Source organism: Temnothorax curvispinosus, unplaced genomic scaffold (genome assembly GCF_003070985.1).
Source record: "Temnothorax curvispinosus isolate PA1 unplaced genomic scaffold, ASM307098v1 QBEX01011250.1, whole genome shotgun sequence".
Classification (NCBI taxonomy): domain Eukaryota; kingdom Metazoa; phylum Arthropoda; class Insecta; order Hymenoptera; family Formicidae; genus Temnothorax; species Temnothorax curvispinosus.
The window spans coordinates 263,860-283,266 of record NW_020221030.1 but is presented as its reverse complement, the minus strand read 5'-3'; the positions used below and the strand labels follow the sequence as shown (position 1 = coordinate 283,266).

General features: G+C 34.3%; 1 protein-coding gene across 2 annotated transcripts; it reads left to right on the top strand.

Annotated features, from left to right (window-relative positions):
- The first annotated feature begins 290 nt into the window (after positions 1 to 290).
- LOC112461308 lies at positions 291 to 17,468 on the top strand. Of its 2 annotated transcripts, none has more exons than XM_025026510.1 (4): positions 291 to 493; positions 14,744 to 15,287; positions 15,461 to 15,642; positions 15,992 to 17,468. In XM_025026510.1, the coding sequence occupies exons 2-4, from the start codon at positions 14,751 to 14,753 to the stop codon at positions 16,407 to 16,409; spliced, it is 1,137 nt and encodes a 378-aa protein (XP_024882278.1). In that variant the 5' UTR covers positions 291 to 493; positions 14,744 to 14,750; the 3' UTR covers positions 16,410 to 17,468. The 2 variants fall into 2 exon arrangements, with proteins under 2 accessions (XP_024882278.1, XP_024882276.1); XM_025026508.1 differs by lacking the exon at positions 291 to 493 and adding an exon at positions 12,637 to 12,872.
- The last annotated feature ends 1,939 nt before the right edge of the window (positions 17,469 to 19,407 follow it).

The window sequence follows — 19,407 nt, the reverse complement described above, 5'->3', positions numbered from 1 at the left end:
TGACGTATTCCGACACTTTTATCAAATCCAAATTGGTCAAGGGATTCGTAGATAACAGGAAGATTTGATTAATGAAAATAACAAGGGAATGATGTTTTTGCATCTCTCGTCACCTATATATTTGCCGTTGAAAGTACAAGTTATCGCAAGAGAGGAGAATCTGGCTTTTAAAGGCCGTAGACCTCACCTAGTACGAACGATCGATGATACATCCCTTCCCCATGAGGCATCTGCGACCCAACATCAGCTTTGCAGACTTTTCGGAGTCGGCGCGATGGCATGATCCCCTTGAAGCGCCCTCACCGGGTGGGCCCTCCTTCGTCAAGCCCATCAGAATCTCGCAAAGCTTCGTTCCAGCAAGTCATCACGTCAGTGAGTAATTTTCGCGAGGAGGTGCGAACTCCGGTTCATCGAGTTTGACGTGCATCCCTTGACAGTTCTCCCCCGCGGTTGTCACTGGCCATCGGCTTCATCAACGCGATCGATCTTCAAGGTGAGAGTCTAACCTTGATTCGTCCATTTTTTATTCCATTTGCAGTTGCTCGAAAAAGTTTAACCCTCCCCCGACAGAAGAATCGATGACATTTCGTGAAAATGCGGCATTGATAGATTAAACTTTGGATACGATATGATACACGTTAATAGAATATCTTCGAGTTTTTGCAATATGCTCGAATGTTTTCTGCGAATTAAGATAAACCTGTTTACAAGCTATTTGTGTGTGAATTGTTCAACTTATACGTTATGTGTTTACAGAACATAAGTCGATACTTTACAGAAAAAAAAACATAAATTTAAGTGTTTCTCTAAGAAAGGAAGAAGAAATTTTTAATATTTCCAGACAAATCCAGAATATATTTAATTTATAGTATTAATCATGCACAGTGACAGCGATTTTTTTATGACGTTGTAGTATACATGGATAAAAATAGTTTCTTTATCCACTGCCTATATACAATTTTTTCTAACTTATCTTAATAATTATTAAAACAAAATTTTTCTCTTCTCTCTCTCTTTCTCTCTCTTCCCTCCCCCTCTCCCTATCTCTCAATTTCTTTCTTTTTTTTCTTTCTTTTTGTTTTCTCCTTCTAACTTTAAACTCGTTCGATTAGCACTTTATAAACATAAAAAAATGTTTTATTTGTATACAAAATTAGAGCGTCAATACATTATTAATACTAATTAATCCTAATTCTTTTATCAGAGTTCTAATATTAATAATGTATTACAGTTATTACTTACATAATAATTTTCCTTGATCGAAAACATTGGCTTTATTTTTCTTTTGCGTTCTGGATATTGTCTGGATCATCAACAGTAGTCTCTTAACAGCATAATTGTCGTGTTTATTATCTTCCCAGTTAATAACTGCCATGTGAGGTCTTATAGCTAATTCAAGAGATTTTTATCGTCGCTAAATCGACGCGATGTATGAAGTAAACATACGCGAAAATGAACAACCGGGTTAATTTATCCATTATATCAAGTAGAATGATTAATACTACTGACATAAGGAGATATATTGCTCGGATTTTACGCGCAACGCCAACAGTATCACAATTCGAACACCTGTCTGTCACTTCGCAAACAGCTGACTGTCGGACTACGTGTACGGTGTGCGTTACGCGTCACTTAACAATCAATACTATGCACACTGCCTATCTTATTCGCCCTGAACGAAAATACGACAAAAAGCGGAATCGCTACTCTACGATTTTAGAAAAATATTTTCCCTTCTGAAGCAACAGTTTCGTTATTTAGGGCAATCGTCCGCGCATGTGTGAGTGCAAACAAAGACTGAGTTTGCGACATGCGCATTCAATTTCGATTCGTCGAGGAAATGGTCTGATTGACGTAATAATCGATTTATCCAAATGTGTCCTTGAATTGATGATTGTTTCAAACTGACTTATCAAGTTTATTTCACGAACTATGGAAAGATGAATCTAACATTTATTATTATAGGTACTACTATTGAATTAAAAAACATATTTAAGTTGTTTTGTATATTACTTATTCCTATATTGAATCGAATTTTTATAAGTAATTAATATTATACTCAATGCGAGATAATACAAAAAAATAACACGTGCGGTATAACGACGAAGCACATTGCGTGGGACTAACATTAATACTCCAATTGAACGTAACTGGTACAAGGTTCAAAGGAAATCGTTTAACAAGCTTGAAATCACTTATTACAGTTAAACTCGCTCGTTACGTCATCTAATTGCTGCGCTCTCCTAACAGAACTGTTGTTTCAAGACACGAAATATTTGCGCATTCGTAATTGCGTCATAAATCAAAGTGATTAATCGTTTTTAATAGATTGTTATTGACCGAATTCCAAAAAGCAACCGACGTAAAGTGATCAATAATCGTGAGAAGCAAAGTTTTAATCATGCATAACCTGTTATCAGCTCGCTATTATTCGGTAATAAATACGATAAATATCTTTAACTTCGATATATTGTACACACGAAACCAATTATCTGAAAAAAAATTATCTTGTTTCGCATCTTAATTAGGTAAAATTGTCATTGATAAATATCTTTTCTCGATAATAATAAAATTACGTTATTATACTTGAATATATTTAATGTGAAGATAATAAAAAATTAATATTTAATTTTAAAAATGTTATACTGTTTTGAAAATATTGCAAACATTTATGAAACTCATCCTTGAAAATATTCTGATTGACTTCCATTAAATTCAGCAGCACGTGTAAGGAAGTAAAAACAAAGTGATGTGACGTAATATTGTTTCACATATGAAATGTTCCTTCGTATTCTGTTATTTGATTGCCATACATGTTATATTTTTATACATATATATTGTTCTAGATGTATTGCAATGTTCGTACAGCCTGTTATTGATATAATAGCGATTATTATTTCAACGAGTTTGTTATTGTTTGTAAAAATATGCGCTTCGTCGGCACGTATCATTTCGTATTATTTTGCATTAAATAAACACAATTATTAATAGCAATTTGATTTAATATATAGAAATGAATAATATATTTTAAATATTAAAATATTAAATTTTTAATCCGATATATATGAGTTTTTACCGGATAAAATAACAAAATGTAGAAAAAGACATAATATCACATATCAAAGCTTTTAAGGTGTGGAGAAAAAAGTAAAATAATGAAACTGCATTTCATTATTAGAAGCTTTTGTTATAACACAACAGTTTTACATCGTATATAAATTAAGTTTAGTTAAACAAGTCTTTTTTTATCATTTTTCCGAGAAACCATTAAAACAAATTTAAAGGCAATTGAGTCATAAAGTATTTCCAAAATAAAATATAACATTTTAATGTCTATAATAAAGACACAAATTGTAAATGAGCACAAATATTAAAATTGTATGTAATTTTCGTGTTTATGGTACAAAAGTGACGTTAACATACAGCATATCTTTATATAAAAAGTACTAATATATAAAAGTATATAAATACACATAATTTTGCAAAATGGATAAAATTATTACAGAATATTTATATAAAATTTGAAACAAAACAATCGAGGAAAGTACAGTACATGACTTTCTGAAGTAAGTTTGAGACTTTCTCGCGTTGCGGTAGGTCATCAACCTCTGGACAGCGGCAGTGAAGGTGAAGCGTATAATTGCTTTCTTACAGGGAAGTAATTCTGACATGCTCCGGAGTTTAACACTGTCATCGTGTCGCAATAGAGACGTCAATTTAACGAGACGTATATGATGGAGGATTTGTAGAATTGGAAATCATTTTTCGTGAAAATACGACAGCTTGTATTGCAGAATTACATATAGAGTTATGTAGAGTATAGAGTATCAGAAAGAATTTCTTATTGTCACCGTTAGGGAATGATATAACGATAAAATAAACAATGCCGTTCTTAGAACCGTCACTATTGTTCGACGATCACTATTGTGACGAACTGCAAGTGATAGACGTAAGATAAACGACGTACACCTCCCCTCGGATACAGTGATGTGACAGAATCAACGCTTGATAAGAGCTATCTCGAAGTACAAAACATCTCACGAACGCGACAATTTTTTACGAGAAGATATTAAAAATTAATTAAACAAATTGATGGAAGTTACTTAATGAAAAACAGATAGACGAATCCTGAGTAATTGATAATCGATTATCATATCCGAAACGGATTGCTCATGCAGTTTGCATAACACAGGATATTATTCTTGTTATCGGAACGAACGACGGCAACGTCAGAGAAGTTATTCGATCGTCGCAACTTATTTATCGCTCCGCTCGCCTTGCTACCCAACACCTTCGAATACGGCTGACCTCATTCGAATGACCGATCAGTGCGCATCAACGATGTAAGAAAGCGTTCGTCGAGTCCTCTATGGACGCACCGGACGCGCGTGCAGGATACGCTTGTTTTGATCTCTGAGAATAGGTCGACGGTCTGAGAGTGAAGTCATGCACGAAGTTATACACCATTCTATTTGTTGATACATCTAAATTGAAAATAAACAATGCTCTATCACCGGAATTGCATTACTCATAATGTCTGTTGCATGACTTTCGCTTTGCAAAGACTCTTTGAAAGCTGCACATAAAAATACAAGCAGAAAAAGCTTATAGGTGATTTATAAGCATTATTTTATTCCAATGCGCTTATTCTTTCGCCAAAAACAAAACATTAAATGAGGGAAATTTATTCGCAAGGAATTAAAGTATAAAAATGCATCATAAAATTCGATTCTTTATAAATAACGAAATAACGCAAAACGTCACCGGCAATAATTAATTTAGAATGCTACTTTGAGATTATTATTTCAAATGTAACGCTCTTTACGAATGTAACGCTGTTCTTTACGCATGTACGATTGTCGTCATACATTCCTACTTATCTTCTAAAATGAAGAGACTTATGACCTCATATTTTCAATTCAACAAATACTCGAGCCCTGTCATCAATTAATATCACTATCATAGAAATCACGCGATTCGCAGGCGACTAGCATGCGAAATAAATAAGCGATGGAAATAAACAGACCATATTGTTTATCAAGCTATATTCTATCGTAAAAACAGCACGCATTTTTTAACAACGAAGTGACTAGATATTGAAGTTATATCATAGGATGGGCTTGATAAGAACCGCCATGTACATACGTAGAGTTGCGAAATGACGCGTAGAGCAACGAAACATGAGATACGAGTGCTTCCTTTTGAGAATATGTCGTGCGGTTTTACTACGTGTCAATGTTCTTCCAGTTAATTTATCGTCCATATGAATAGAGCGAAACATATAACCGTGACATATCTACTTGTCAGTTAGCCTACTATCCACTTTGTCGAACGCAGGTAATAATCGTTCAAGAGTCAGCATTCCAACGTCCACCACTTCCGATATATTTAAATTTAACGTATCTTCGTTAAAATAGAAAATAAAAGAATTTTATTGACACGTACCTTTTCCGTTCAGTACAGCATTTAAAAGTCATAGTGCTGCGTGACTCAAAGAACTTGAAAATAACTGCGTGAACCGCGATGACTGTACGACAGCCGGAGCTACATATGTTCCATGTATTATGAATGAAAAAAAAAACGAACATTCGTCATGTAGATTTTATCGGTGTGTTGAATGAGTAATGCAGATATACGTATTTTTTTTTTCTTCTTCTTCTTCGCTTATTCTCCGATTGAGGACGCTCTGGCAGCGCGAGGGGGTTAAAAATGCCCTGGAACACCGCGGGCATTATACTCGAGAAGCTGAGAGCGCGGTGTTCCAAGCGGATCGGCACGGCTGAACACGCGGATGCCTGCTGATGTGCACGTGATTCCAGCGTGCCACGGTTCCGCGGCATCGACCGACTTCCCCCTCTTCGTGGTACACTGATACAGCCGTGCCGGCGCACACATCCTCCGGTTTGTCCGACACCTGCGACGCCACGGTGCACGAGACGTATATCGTCCGTCGGATTTAACCCTGAGATGCCCGAGGTATATGGGGTATAACAGCGAGAACTTACGAAAATTTGAAAATAAATTGTACGAACGTTGATTCGATTCGAAGCGACTATATTTGAAGAGAGTTACGGTTGTTTTTCGTTTTGATAAGGATGAGCCTATCTTTGAATACTTGGAAGACAGAGAATATAGACAAAATATGATATGGGACTCACAATATGGGTTCTTACAAAGAATTAATTTTAATCTACAATTGAGAGAAAGAGAATTAGGAGATATTGAATTATTCAGATTATATATCGATTTTTCACCTTCATGAGTATCTTACAATTAGAGAGATGCAAGTTCTAAACATGTGGAAGTTTATTCAAATTTATCTCGAGTTATTTAAGACGCAAAACGATGGCTGGGTCATACTAATCAAAATATGACTGTAAAATCGGGGTAAAATTAAAAGATATTAAAAATATAAAGCTATCACGTTACTACTTCGTGTGATCGCATTATATTTTTGTTATAATTACAATAATCAAATTATCGAGTTGATATACAGTACTGTTAACATATACATCTTTTGTATCGACGTGATCGTACAATCATATAATTCTGTTTCTTTCTTCGAAACAATCGTGATTGTTAATTTTCATTGATCAGTCTTCGACGTTCATTGGGCATCAGTTATCAAGAAACGTGCAATGACGTCAAAAATCTACCTCTTTTTCCTTCGATTGACTTTACGTGGTTTATCGCAAAACTTTAAGAATATCAATTCTAAAAGTGGATGTCCGTAACTGCGGACAGCGATCACTTCGGAATACCTTTATCCATGACGTATACGGCATAAAAAGGGGTCGTGTGTCCTCGAAAGAACATGAGGCGGCTCTTACACGTGTAGGAACACGAAGTCAGCAAATAAAACTGCACTTGTGCTTCAACCTGCAACATTGCGTAATAATGGACGGGAGTGTATTAAACAAAACTATTTTTTGGACTTAATATTACCGTGATAATTGCCTCTTTCTTGATCACTTTATAATATGCATATTGTACAACTTAACGACCTTAACGTGCATTTTTATTAATTATACAAATTTTCTTTATTTTATATTTTATTTAAAACACACGTATATAAAAGAAACTTTATGTGAATACTTGAAATATAGAGAATAGGCGATTATTTATACTAATTAAGCTACTTTAATTTTGTCTCTCTAAAAGAATGAGATACATGAATCCATGTGAGAAAAATAAGAAAGAGAGTCAAAGAGAGAGAGAGAAAAAAAGAAAAAAAAATAAATAATACAACCGTTAAATGAGAAAGTCAGGGAAGGAAATTTCAGCCGTATCGAGTATTTTCTCCTCTTAAAGTGTTCACCATAAGACGTTGTGTTGCACGCCAGCTGATTTTGCTACGATGCATTACGAATGAGCGGACAAAGACTGGCATCGTTACGGTGAGTGACTCGACCTGTTTCCGTACAATGAAGTGATGTGAAAAGAGCAAAAATACAGCCCAAGTTTTTACGAGCTGTGTATTATCAATATTGCAATATCTACTTTAAAAGAGAGAGATTTTCAACTTATTATTTTGAAAATTTTTTTATGTCATACACGAAGCAGAAATTTTGTCTAATATTATTTAACGCAAATGACAGTGTATATTTTTATTGTTAGAATATTTAGTTAATTACAGAATATATAACATTTATGATATCACGAGCAAATTTCTATCTATAACATAATAACAAATTAAAATAAACAAACAATGTCTTACAATAATATCTTTCGGATTGAAATTGCACCCGGCTATCAATATGAGTCACATTCTTGATTTTTACTCGTCTGCTCGACGGAATAACAAGATCTATTTTTGAAAAGTATACCAATCGAGCGTTCGTTTCACGCGTACTACTCGTGGCAAACAGCTCCTTTGTGTTTAACGCCGCTGCGTACATTGCTGCATGCATTCTTTGTTGTAGCTCTGCCACCGTAGTGTCAATCCTTTTCCATTTTCTTATTTATCTGAATGATTAATTTAATTAAACTATAAAAACCAGAAATTTTCATGAATTAAATTGTTTGAACGGTATATTATTTGTTAAAATGTAATAAAATTCTAAAAATTTATTTAATGTTAAGTTTACTTCATAGAAAATTAATTTAAAACTGCTTCAGTATTAAATAATAGAATAATTTTATTTAATCAAAATATCATGCTCAAATAGAAATGCTCATGAAACTTACAGATGTAAAGAAACTATCATATAAAATATTTTCTAAAGAATGATATTAGAAACTTTTTACAGCATTGTTATTTGAAATTCCATTTCGGATTTCCATGGCATTTTTATAGTCTTTAAAACTTACCGTAAACTTTACGAGCATTTTATAGTTTACGTATTATAATTCTTCACTGTTTTTAATTCGTGCAAACAAATCAGTTTAGCTTATTATTCACGTCGTGTTTAAAATCTCCCGCAGTTATCTAAGCGCGTAAATTCTTTATCAAAGGGTTTACTTTATCACAGATATTTTTCATTAAAGTAGGTCAAGTAATATAAGAGCTCCCAAGGCTATATCTACCCACCCATCGCTAATAGAAAGCGTTCCAAAGGTGATGAGGAAGAAGCAAAGTCCGTAATGCTTGCACTATATATCACGAAATGTATCAATTTACAGAAGAAAATACACATGATACATTCTTGCGAATAAGTAATTAGAAAAGCAATATCGCACGTATTGTGGAAAGCCCCAATAATTTTTTTAATTGTCGATTGTTTGAACGTTCTTAGCAGAAATAGTTAAATAATTACCGTCACTAGATATTGTTTTCGTAATACTAGCCACACGTTTAGATTAGTTGATGAGAAATGACCATGATATTTATTCGCAAAACAAACCTTGAAATAGTTAGCGATAAATGCTATGACGTAAACGCATCATACGGATAAAAAAATATAATTAATTACTAACGTTTTAATCATTATGTAAAGTATTCCAATATACATGACAATGTTATTGTGTAATCTTTTTCATCAAGTTGATATCGGTTTTTTCTTGACAAAAATATCGAAAATGAAATAATCTTGCAATTATAATTTACAAAAAATAAAGAGTACTTAGCTTCTAATGCTGCTGTAGCAGTACTAAAATATAACAAATATAATTGTCCGTTTAATTTCAAGTAAACTTTTATTCATAATTGTAATTTTAACAAAATGTTAATTAAGATCTAGTTACCGATATATCAGTTGCAAATAGAAATAATGTCTAATCAGATTGTCATTAAGTATCTATAAATTTATTGCAAATATTGGAACGACACATTATTGATAACATCGGAACGAGTTTATGAACTACATAGTCAGTTATTATTCATGCATCAGCAAATATATCGATACCTTGCACCTTCGCCATAATTAACGCAAGTTGCATAACGTAATGCATAATAATATGCTTCCTGTAATTTTACGACGAAAGATACAAATCTCTCTATATTTTTACAACGCGAGTGAAATGAATAACCAACAATCACCGGTTGAAATTGTAGCACAAATGTTTTTATGTTTTCGTCACGAATGAATAAATTTGTAGCATATTATTAAATATTACTGCGCAAGAAATCCGAGAAAAATTAATTAATTGTTAAAAAAAATTATAAGAATTTTTATATGTGTGAGCTTTTCTTAATTGAAAGAACTTTTAGCTTACAAGTTTGAGCGTGGATATTCTGCGCGTTTATCTAAATCATGATAGTTCCAACGTCGTTTCCGTGATAAATCTGATAAATCATTTTGCGTCAATTTAAGAAAATATGATAACGCGAGCTTTAGAAAAGTCAACAGAGTGATTATCATCGAGAAACAGAGTCCAAACCTGTCTTATGAGTAATGCACGTATCTATTCCAGTATCATCACTTGTTTACAGATAGATCACGTGATTACGGGCTGTATAAATGATTTCACAGATGAAACTGGTAAACACTTGGTAATTAATGCAGAATAACTTCCATTGAGGCATTTAAAACGATACAGAGATCCGAAGCTAAGAGTGCATTTTCTTTACTAGCTAAATGAGAAAATTAATCTTAACTAACAAAATTACTGTACTTAATTATTGCAATATACCGGGTAATCCATATATTATTTAGATACAAACTACAAAAATAGATAAAAAAATCTTTTTTAAATGAAATTATCAATTTAGATCTGCTTTCAAAATGCGTTCTTTAAAAGCATTGAGCTTAAGTTTATCGGAAAGAGCTGCCGAGACCTTTCAATGACCGTGACAGTTAATGAACTTGCATATCTTTTTAATTTGCATTTGATAACATTAATTAATTGCATTTTATCTCGACAGAAAGTCTCTTCTAATCTCTTTGAGAAAAATGGTGAATAATATTTCACCTAATTATCCTCTTATTTATTACTTATACCGCAATACTGATGTATCGTGTTGTAAGCAATAAAAAATTTTATTTTTATATAACAAGAAAAGAAATAAAAATTGAAAACATCTATGTGTCATCAAAAATTCTTGTGTGCGATTCATCTTATATAAATGGTCGAGGAAGAATTGTCTGTGGGTCTTGCCAAGTGACACATACATCTTCGAAGTGTTTACATCAGATTGCAAATGGAATTTTTGCGTAAGAAAAATCGAGGAGTAATATAAGCGTAAGATAGAAAGAGAAGAGATCATTTCGTTTTCCTCAAGCAATGTCAATTCTACATTACGAAACGTAATCGTGCTAAACCCATGTACTGTATAAGTTAAAAAACTAAAACGATTAAGATACAATAAACTTCGAATATAATTATTTCATTTAATTGATCTTTACATGCTATTTTTGGATTCTGAAATGTAAATATTTTTTAATTTCAAGATACGACTGAATAACTGAAGATTATATAGACTCTTACGTGTGTACTTTCGCTACTAAAATAGTATAATAATTATTTATTTGAATCGTAGAATTGAAAAAATATATAATTGTTTTATTTATCTCTAACATTTATTGTGTGTGGTTTAGAAATATAGTTCCTGATACTTTTTAATTATTCAAACTTTCAACGTATGTACGAGAATCCAGGAAGATAATAAAGTCATTAAAGTCTCAAATCCTTTGTTTATTATTTCTGTTTAGGACCAACTTTATAAAGCTAAAATGAAACTTTTGATGTGATCTATTAATTTCTAGCTTGAAACAAATAGAGCAGTGCAATATTATTTGCACTAATATGGGCTCACCGCTAATCTAAATCATATATGCAAAAGCACTTCTATTGAAGTTTTAATTGTTTATCTTAAATTAAAGCGATAAGATGTCTAAATCAATATTTTCGATATTCGAGTGATATATCGCGAGATATCATTTTCTTATTGCTCCATTTTGCAAAGTAACTCAACAACTGTGTTTTGACTTCTGAGATATATCTTTATAGATATATCGATCATTACCAAAATTTTTTTATCGCGATATTAAATATCTGTGAAGCTAATTTGTAATTTATATTTATATCACAAATTTTAGCAAGTGATAATATTAAGTGTGTAGACACGCCTCCACCAAAACTGATTATGATAAACATATTCTCTGTTCAAGTTATATTAAGGTCAAGTAAATTAAATGTGATTCGATCATCCCACACGAGATTTATTCAACGAGCAATGCAAAATATCTCAATTAATTAAATTATTACTATAACATAATCTCGATTTTCTGAATAAGAATTTTAAACGACAAATATATAAGTCAGAAGATTTTTTTGTATAAAAATAATACTTGAAGTTCCGTTTGTTTTAAAACTGTAAAACGTGCTGGTTATATATCGCTTAATAGCGTAATCATGCACGAACGTGCTAACCTCGATTCATATTTATTTGAACAACATGTTGAATCATGCACTTCCAGAATATCAGACAAATCGTCTAACATTATATTATGTGTAAAACGATGACAATTCGACGGTGTAATAACCTACTAAAGATTGGATAAGAATGAAGTCAACATCCGCGTAAATCATGCGAGCAACCGATATGTCGAAAATAGCTCACATCGTGCTTCTTCTGAAGCTTAAATATTCAACAAAGATAGAACTTTGCTGATTGCAATTAACATCCTTGACAGCAGAGAAAATAAATGTTATCTGCTATATGCAATGCAGGGGATTTAAAAAAATTGCAGATAACCCATAGATAAATGAACAAATTATCATGTCCGCTGATAGAAACTATACATAGATACACGCGTCATCCAACTGTAATAATAATATATTAAAGCAGCGAAAGAAATGTTTTATTTATTTTTAAACCAAACGAGAAACAACCAAGACATAATATTCGAACCAACGAGATGCATAAAATGTGGCAGTCGATCAAATATCAGAGGAAAAATTGACTTCAAATTAGTCTTGTTGTACGTAATGGCATCATTTCCAGTATAAAAGTCCATCTGATCATCTCGTCATTATCGAACATAAAATGCTTTGCGTCGCACACGCGATCTCCAGCAGCTGTGCTTTGCGTATACCCCGAGGTGCGTAAGACGGGAAAAACAGACGTTGCACGTGGTCGGCGAGTGACCGCGTGTCTTCCGCCCTTCTCCCCCCCGTTCACTTTTCCTACCATCTTGTCGCAAATGCGTTGGTCTGCATACGGGGGGGATACGGGTATAAAAGCGAACGCTCACCAATAGAACGGGTTAGTGCCTCTCACGCAGCGTGAGAACGTATCAAGGATTCGTTCTTCCTTGTTCTCCATTGTTGCAAGTGCTTTTGCAATATTAAGATTTAATCGTTCGAAACAGTGTTTCATAAAACGATTGTAGATCTCACGGAGTGTCGAGATCTTTGAGTGAAAAAAAAAAAACATTATATTTTGTTATGCCGGCGGTGGAATTCGAATCGATGGCCCCTATCGCTCACAGGTAGGCGATTATAAGATTTTTATGTTAACTTTAATCGTTAATTTCTTTTAGTGCAAAAAGAATATTGTGCATTGATTTTTCGAGGATAATAGCACACAATGCGCATTAATCAAATCGAATTTCTTAGTCGCAGAAGAATCTAAATTATTTCTAAAAATAATTGAGAAGATATTTTTAAACTCTTCAGACATTTCTTAAGAGATTTTTACTATGACAAGATTTAATAAAATGACAATTACATTTAATATATTGCAAGAAGTAAAATTATTTGCAAATTAAAAGCAACACAGATTTCTAAAATATATTTAACTTATATTTAGCTCCACAATATTTGTGGCAGTTTAAAGCTTGCAGAACGTGCTACATATACAATATGTTTAGTCAGGCGATATATCATGCAGTACGTTAACGTAAAAAAAAACTTTTTGTGTTATTTTTATATTACTTTTTTATATTACTTTTTTTTGTAAAAAGTTTTTATGTTATCGACACTTGACGTGTCTCCCGTGTCTTTTATTTAAATTCAGTTTAATAAAACTACTACACGATTATATGTCACGCGTTTCCTATACTCGTTACACAACATATTTATAAGTACTTCACGCGCTAAAACGTGCTTCCAAGTATCCGCTTGGGAACGATTCGAACAGCTGATCCACAGGTCCGACAGGTTTCCTCATGCCAGGCACGTTGACATTAATGACACACTTCCGCCAGTTTTAGTATCAGCATATCAGACTGGGATTTCAGAAAAAAAGAAAAATATGTCACTGTTAATTGAATGCTAATTGTACTTTCTTTCCACTGACGATAGTCATCTATAACAATTCTCTTTATCTCGCTGCTGAAAGGAAATTACTTCGACCGGAAAATGTCATATTATTAATGCCTTCCGCATGTACTTGCTTCTTGTTAAGCCGTCTATTAGAGTTGAATGTAACTAGAGCAGATCTCTGTTATCCAGCATGTTTCACATATAAAATGTTTATTAATTGCGTAAAATAGATTTTTTTGTTGCTTATTATACGCAATTATAATTTCCGCGGTGAAGGACATTTAATACATCTACGAACACTACTTCAATATTTTTTAAATTATAACATAATAATAAATAAAATATATATAATGTAATTTATTAGTAAAAACCCATACAGAGTTTCATATATGAAGTTTAATAATGGCTATAAATAAATAAAATCTAAAATACAGTAAAACAGTTTACCTCAAGCCCCCTTAAGCTTTATAAATATATGCACGTGGCCTACGTCACGCTTCTTTAAAATATAAATACACTACTTTCTCTGAACTATTATATTGATCGACAATACTGCCTTTCCGCTTTAAGAATAATTCATTTTGTTAATTGTTATTTGCAACAATAAATATTTTATAATCTTTCTACAACGCGAAATAAATGTATTAATAAATTGTGTCGATGAGTTACATTGTGTGTTATATATTAGAAAATCATATTGTAATCTTACACCGTACGCAACATACTCACTATATGAAAGAGATTCAAACATTATTCAACTTGAGACACAATAGAGATATTATAAGAAATGCATTAAAGAATTGATAAGACATTCTAATGATCCGATACTTCAAATTAATTAAATTTAATAGAAGAAAAACTTCCTTATCAATTTATTAATGTTTAAAGAAATCTGTGATTTATATCTACAGTTTTTCTTTAAATAAGATGTATGGAGACTCATCACTTTTGCATCAAATGTACATAATACCGAATAACAATAAATAATACAAAAGATATAACTGAAGATGACTTATAAAATAATAAAAAGATATGAGAAATAGAATATGAGAAATAGATCCTCCCAAAGCTTCATGTTGCCGATTTTGTGTTACAGGGAGAAGATGAATAAATTGTGCCGTCAACTCTCGATCGAGAGCCCAAGTGTGACCGGGCGGGATTGCGTCTTCAGCTTCGACGTGCCCGTGCCGGATGTGCCGGCGCACGGCGCCCGCATCCGGGTAATGTGCGCCGGTGCATGCTATCATCCCCGACGGTCGCCGAGTCTGACCAGCTTGACCTCGGTCTCGAGTGGCGGCAGCCTGGCCGCCGACATGTCCGTGGAGACCGAATACCCCACGGTGTCTCTGCCGCATCACGGGATGCGCGACGCCGCTCTGTTTCCCGGTTACGAGGTGGCTGGCGTGATCGAGTCGTTCGGCACCGAGGTGCCCGAAGACCGCGAGCTCGCCGTGGGCGACCGCGTTATACTTTACCCTTACGACGGCATTCCTAATGGCTACGTCGAATATCTGGTGGTGCACGATCTCAAGTACCTGATCAAGCTCCCCGACAATATGTCGTTCAGCGTGGGAGCTATGCTACCAGCCGGCGCGCTTCTCGCCATGAACACCGTCTTTGCCGCGCACGAGCATGTGCAGGTATATGATTAGTGGACAGTCTTTCATATTACATCTCACTTTTGTCAAATAAAATTAATAAATACGCCATAAAGAGGATACATTTAACAAATAAATGTAACGAAACGTAATATTTTAGAAACAAGCGATGCTTCTCTTTAAAGCTTTCTTCAAAGTATGATAAAATATTGCAGGCATTACTGAAGGAGAGAGGCGAAAACAGCGTATGCAAGATTCTGGTAGTTGGCACAGGTGGTCTTGCTTTGTGGGCCCTCAGAATCGCATCGTATCACTTCAGTAACATGAGGGACAAAGTCACTACTACGATAGCCACTCTCAAGGACGACGGTCTTCTCATAGCTCAGGAAGTCCAACGGTAAGTTTTTTTATTCAATTAATTTCTAGATGTAATAAAATAGAATTAGTTACTGGTTAATATTAATAAACATGGTATTGACATATCGTAGTCACAAATGGACTTGAATGGGCTCACGAAAAGTACGAGCAAATTCTTGTATTACCTACATCGGGAACATGTAAAATGTTTACATAAAAATTATTGGCTCTTTTTTCCTCCTTCTCACTTTAAGAAAAGTGTAAAAAGAACAAAAAGATCAACGAAAAACGTTTTCAAATTTAAATGCTCGTATTTAGACTTGATGCCTTAAAAGTTCGTTTGCCATCTCGTTTGATTTATTCAGCAATAGTCGGCACATTACTTACAGGGTGAATGTAGTGCAGTGGAACGAAGATCTCTACGAGAAGCAGCTGATTGAACGCACAATGGATGCCTGCGGTGGCCAGGTGGACGTGGTAATCGATTTCGGTACGACTTCACGCAACCTCCATCGTAGCATGCAGTGCCTAAGTAAGGGCGGCGTGGTGTTCGTGATCAAAGAGGTCGCCGATCGGCTGCTGCCCAAGTTCAGCCGACGCGCGGAAGAGCGGGAGCAATCCATCAAACCGGTAGAACCGGGCACGCTGGAGCAACTGCGAGAGTTGGTGCAACTAGTCGCCTCCGGTGACATCGAACCGCCCCCGCACACCGTATATCCCGCCGAGGAGGCTCTGGACGTCGTCCAAAAGCTTTGCCACTCGGAGATACAAGGCCGCGCAATTCTTCGCTTCTACCCCGCGGACTAGAAGATTTTCCACTGAGAGATTTCTCCGCGATCGCGGATCAGGCGACAGATTCGACGACGACAACCGAAAGAGTCAGGACCCGGCCCGGGTGATGAGAATTGTACGGTTTACCATGCGGTGTGTGTTTCGAAGTTTCGATAATGAAGTTGAGAGGAGGACTATCGAATCCCGAAGTAGTTGTTGCTTCAGACTGAGGGCCGGAGTTTAGATAAGGTGTTGACGTGCGTACGTCCTATAGGGGCGATAATTTGCGAATGAGGGGACTTGACGAATGCAGGGATGGTCTTCGTAGAGTGAAGCGATACTTTAACTCGAGGAGATCTAACCGACCGAAGATCTCATAAGACACAAAAATTGACGATACACTTTATTACGAATGATAAGAGAGTTGATGAAAGAACGACGTCCTGATTTATGACTGATTGAAACATTTAACTACTAAAACTTGACAAAATATTGTAACGGCAACAATACGAAATACTGCGCGAATGTAATTTGACTTTATTGGGTTGATTAATCAGTCTCTTTAATGCTGAGAAACGTGTCATCTGTGAAGGAAAATTTTCGTATAATTTATATAATAATTTTCATATGATAAACAAAATTTTTCTTGCAAATAATTTCTTTTTGAAAATTTGCTGATGAAACAAAACATCAGTTTTCGTGTATCATTTGATGGATTATATCACTTTGAGTATCTTTTAGACGAGCAATTAACTCTCGTAAGTGGATAATCATATACGTGAGACAAATTGAGAGCAGGTGAGATAACAGCTTAGATAACACAAAAAAAATGACATAAAAGTGGCCATGCCAGAAAAAAAAGGTGCGTTATCATCGAAGAAGTGACGCTCTCTACTTCCTTTTCATGGATGTCTAATATTTGTTGTTTCTTGGCGCAAAATTAAGTCCAGGATAACATTACGATTTACGCGTACTTATGCCGAGCGCACTAAAGGAGTTATGAGTGGTTAATGTACGGCGGTTAATGGTATTCTGCTTTCTTATTTAAGAATCCTTGAATGGAAACATACTGAACGATGAACATGGAGACACAAAGCAATACAATTGCGCGTTCCTTCGATACGCGTGAAGCTTTGGCGCTGACATATAAAAATGCGCACGATAATAAGGTAATTTCGACTTCCGTCAATGTGTGTTGATACTTTTACTAAGAATTAATGGATATCGGCAACCAAAAAATAGTCATATTGACTGTACTATTTTTAATATTTATAATTAACGAGTAAAACAGGAAAAGTAGACTATAAGGATCAAACGCAAATATTTGTGCGTGAATTTACGTTATGTGATATTCAATTATGCACAAATAGCCGCGTTTGACTCTCAGCCCACTTTCCCTGTTTACTCGTTAACTTTTATATTGAGTCTTTAGCTAATTAATCATTTATTTTAATATTTATATTGTACACTGTTGGAAAATTTTTGTACTTTTGTGAAAAAATTTGCTGGTTAAATTATACGATCAAAATTACATTTCTTTTCTGTTAAAGTATTAATATAGTATCGGTGTTACCGTTCAACACATATTACCATTTGTGTTAAATTAACACAAAAATTTGAGTAGACCGTTTGGGACATGTGATTTATGTTATATTTAACACAAATTTTCCAACTGTGTAGCTAATAATACGAGTACTTAAAATCATTGGTACCTAGAAACAGTGATAAGAGGTACGAAATAATCTTCAAATAATCTTACAATAACCATACTACTTCAATTACAGCTAGTAATGACTATTTAAAGTTGCTGATATTTGTAGAAATGCCAACAGCACGAAAAGAATTAAAGTTAATATTTTTGCTGGAAACAGATGAAGGAATGTCGAAGGTTTTTCTAAACTACTTTATTGATATCGCTGTTACGTGTTTGAACAGAACGTTTGGAAAGAATTAAGTCTGCATTCAAATATTTGAAATGCAATTTCAAACTTCTTTGTTTAATTACATCAATGTGTAAAATATTGTTAAACGGCCGTGTTGAATGTACATAGACATGACGAGAATATAGACCGGTTTGTTACGATAAATTCGATATGAACAGAAGATTTTAGGATCTGGACATGTATATTCGCACTAATTGCGTGATGAAATCAATTGCTAGAGACTTTATTGAGCACACGTTTATTTTAAACGTATTCTTTACGGTGTTAGCGGCACATACTGCTATTTATTTTAATTATCGAGAAATTTTGCTCGCGGTACAATAGATGATGACAAATTGATGTCTCTTGTAATTATCTGAAATATATAGAGTTATTAATGGGTGTAATTGTTACGAACGTTCCTTGATAATTAAAGGACGCTGACGAAGATACCGCTGACCCAATATAAAAGATACTGCAGAACTCAAGACAAGTCCGATATTTACGAGCACACTTCAATGCATACTGCAATGAGATATTGCACCGCAGGATCAAACGTGTATATTTAATGTCAATTCAGGAATAATAACCGACCGGATGCGCTTGTACGATCGCCTAGAATAAGTTTCCCGTTAAGATAAGGATGTCGAACTGTAGTAAATATCTGTCCTACCATAAGGTGTACGTGAGACGTTGTCGTTATAGCGAGGTAATCCCAAAGCGATGTAAAACTCGATGAATAAAGTGTCTGCAGAGCTAGGAATGTGATGAAAATTGCTTCTTTGCAAGGCGAATATGGAAAGAAAATAATTGTTTCGTTAATGGGCCCGGGCTCTATTTTGTATATAATTTAAAAATGATTAACGAACACAGCTTTTTAGGCATTTTATTGTGAAAGAGTGGAATATCGTATCTGCAAAAATATTTTAGTTAATATATCGACATATTTAACTGTGCTCAAGTTTCTTAATATGTTTTCCAGATCAAAGACAAGTAATGAGCTAAACTTAAATGCATCAACGCTAATGGTACGCTTGATGATATTTTCCTAATTAAATTTCCTCTCGAGGTCTAAGATGTTTATCTTGCTATATCGTTAGCACTTTATGGCA

What these genes read in the sequence shown, in the direction of transcription:
- LOC112461308 (XM_025026508.1), top strand. Translation starts at nt 12,829, where the DNA reads ATGCCGGCGGTGGAATTCGAATCGATGGCCCCTATCGCTCACAG. An exon ending in CCGCGCACGAGCATGTGCAG is followed by an intron (nt 15,288 to 15,460) that starts GTATATGATTAG and finishes AAAATATTGCAG; the next exon opens with GCATTACTGAAGGAGAGAGG. An exon ending in ATAGCTCAGGAAGTCCAACG is followed by an intron (nt 15,643 to 15,991) that starts GTAAGTTTTTTT and finishes CATTACTTACAG; the next exon opens with GGTGAATGTAGTGCAGTGGA.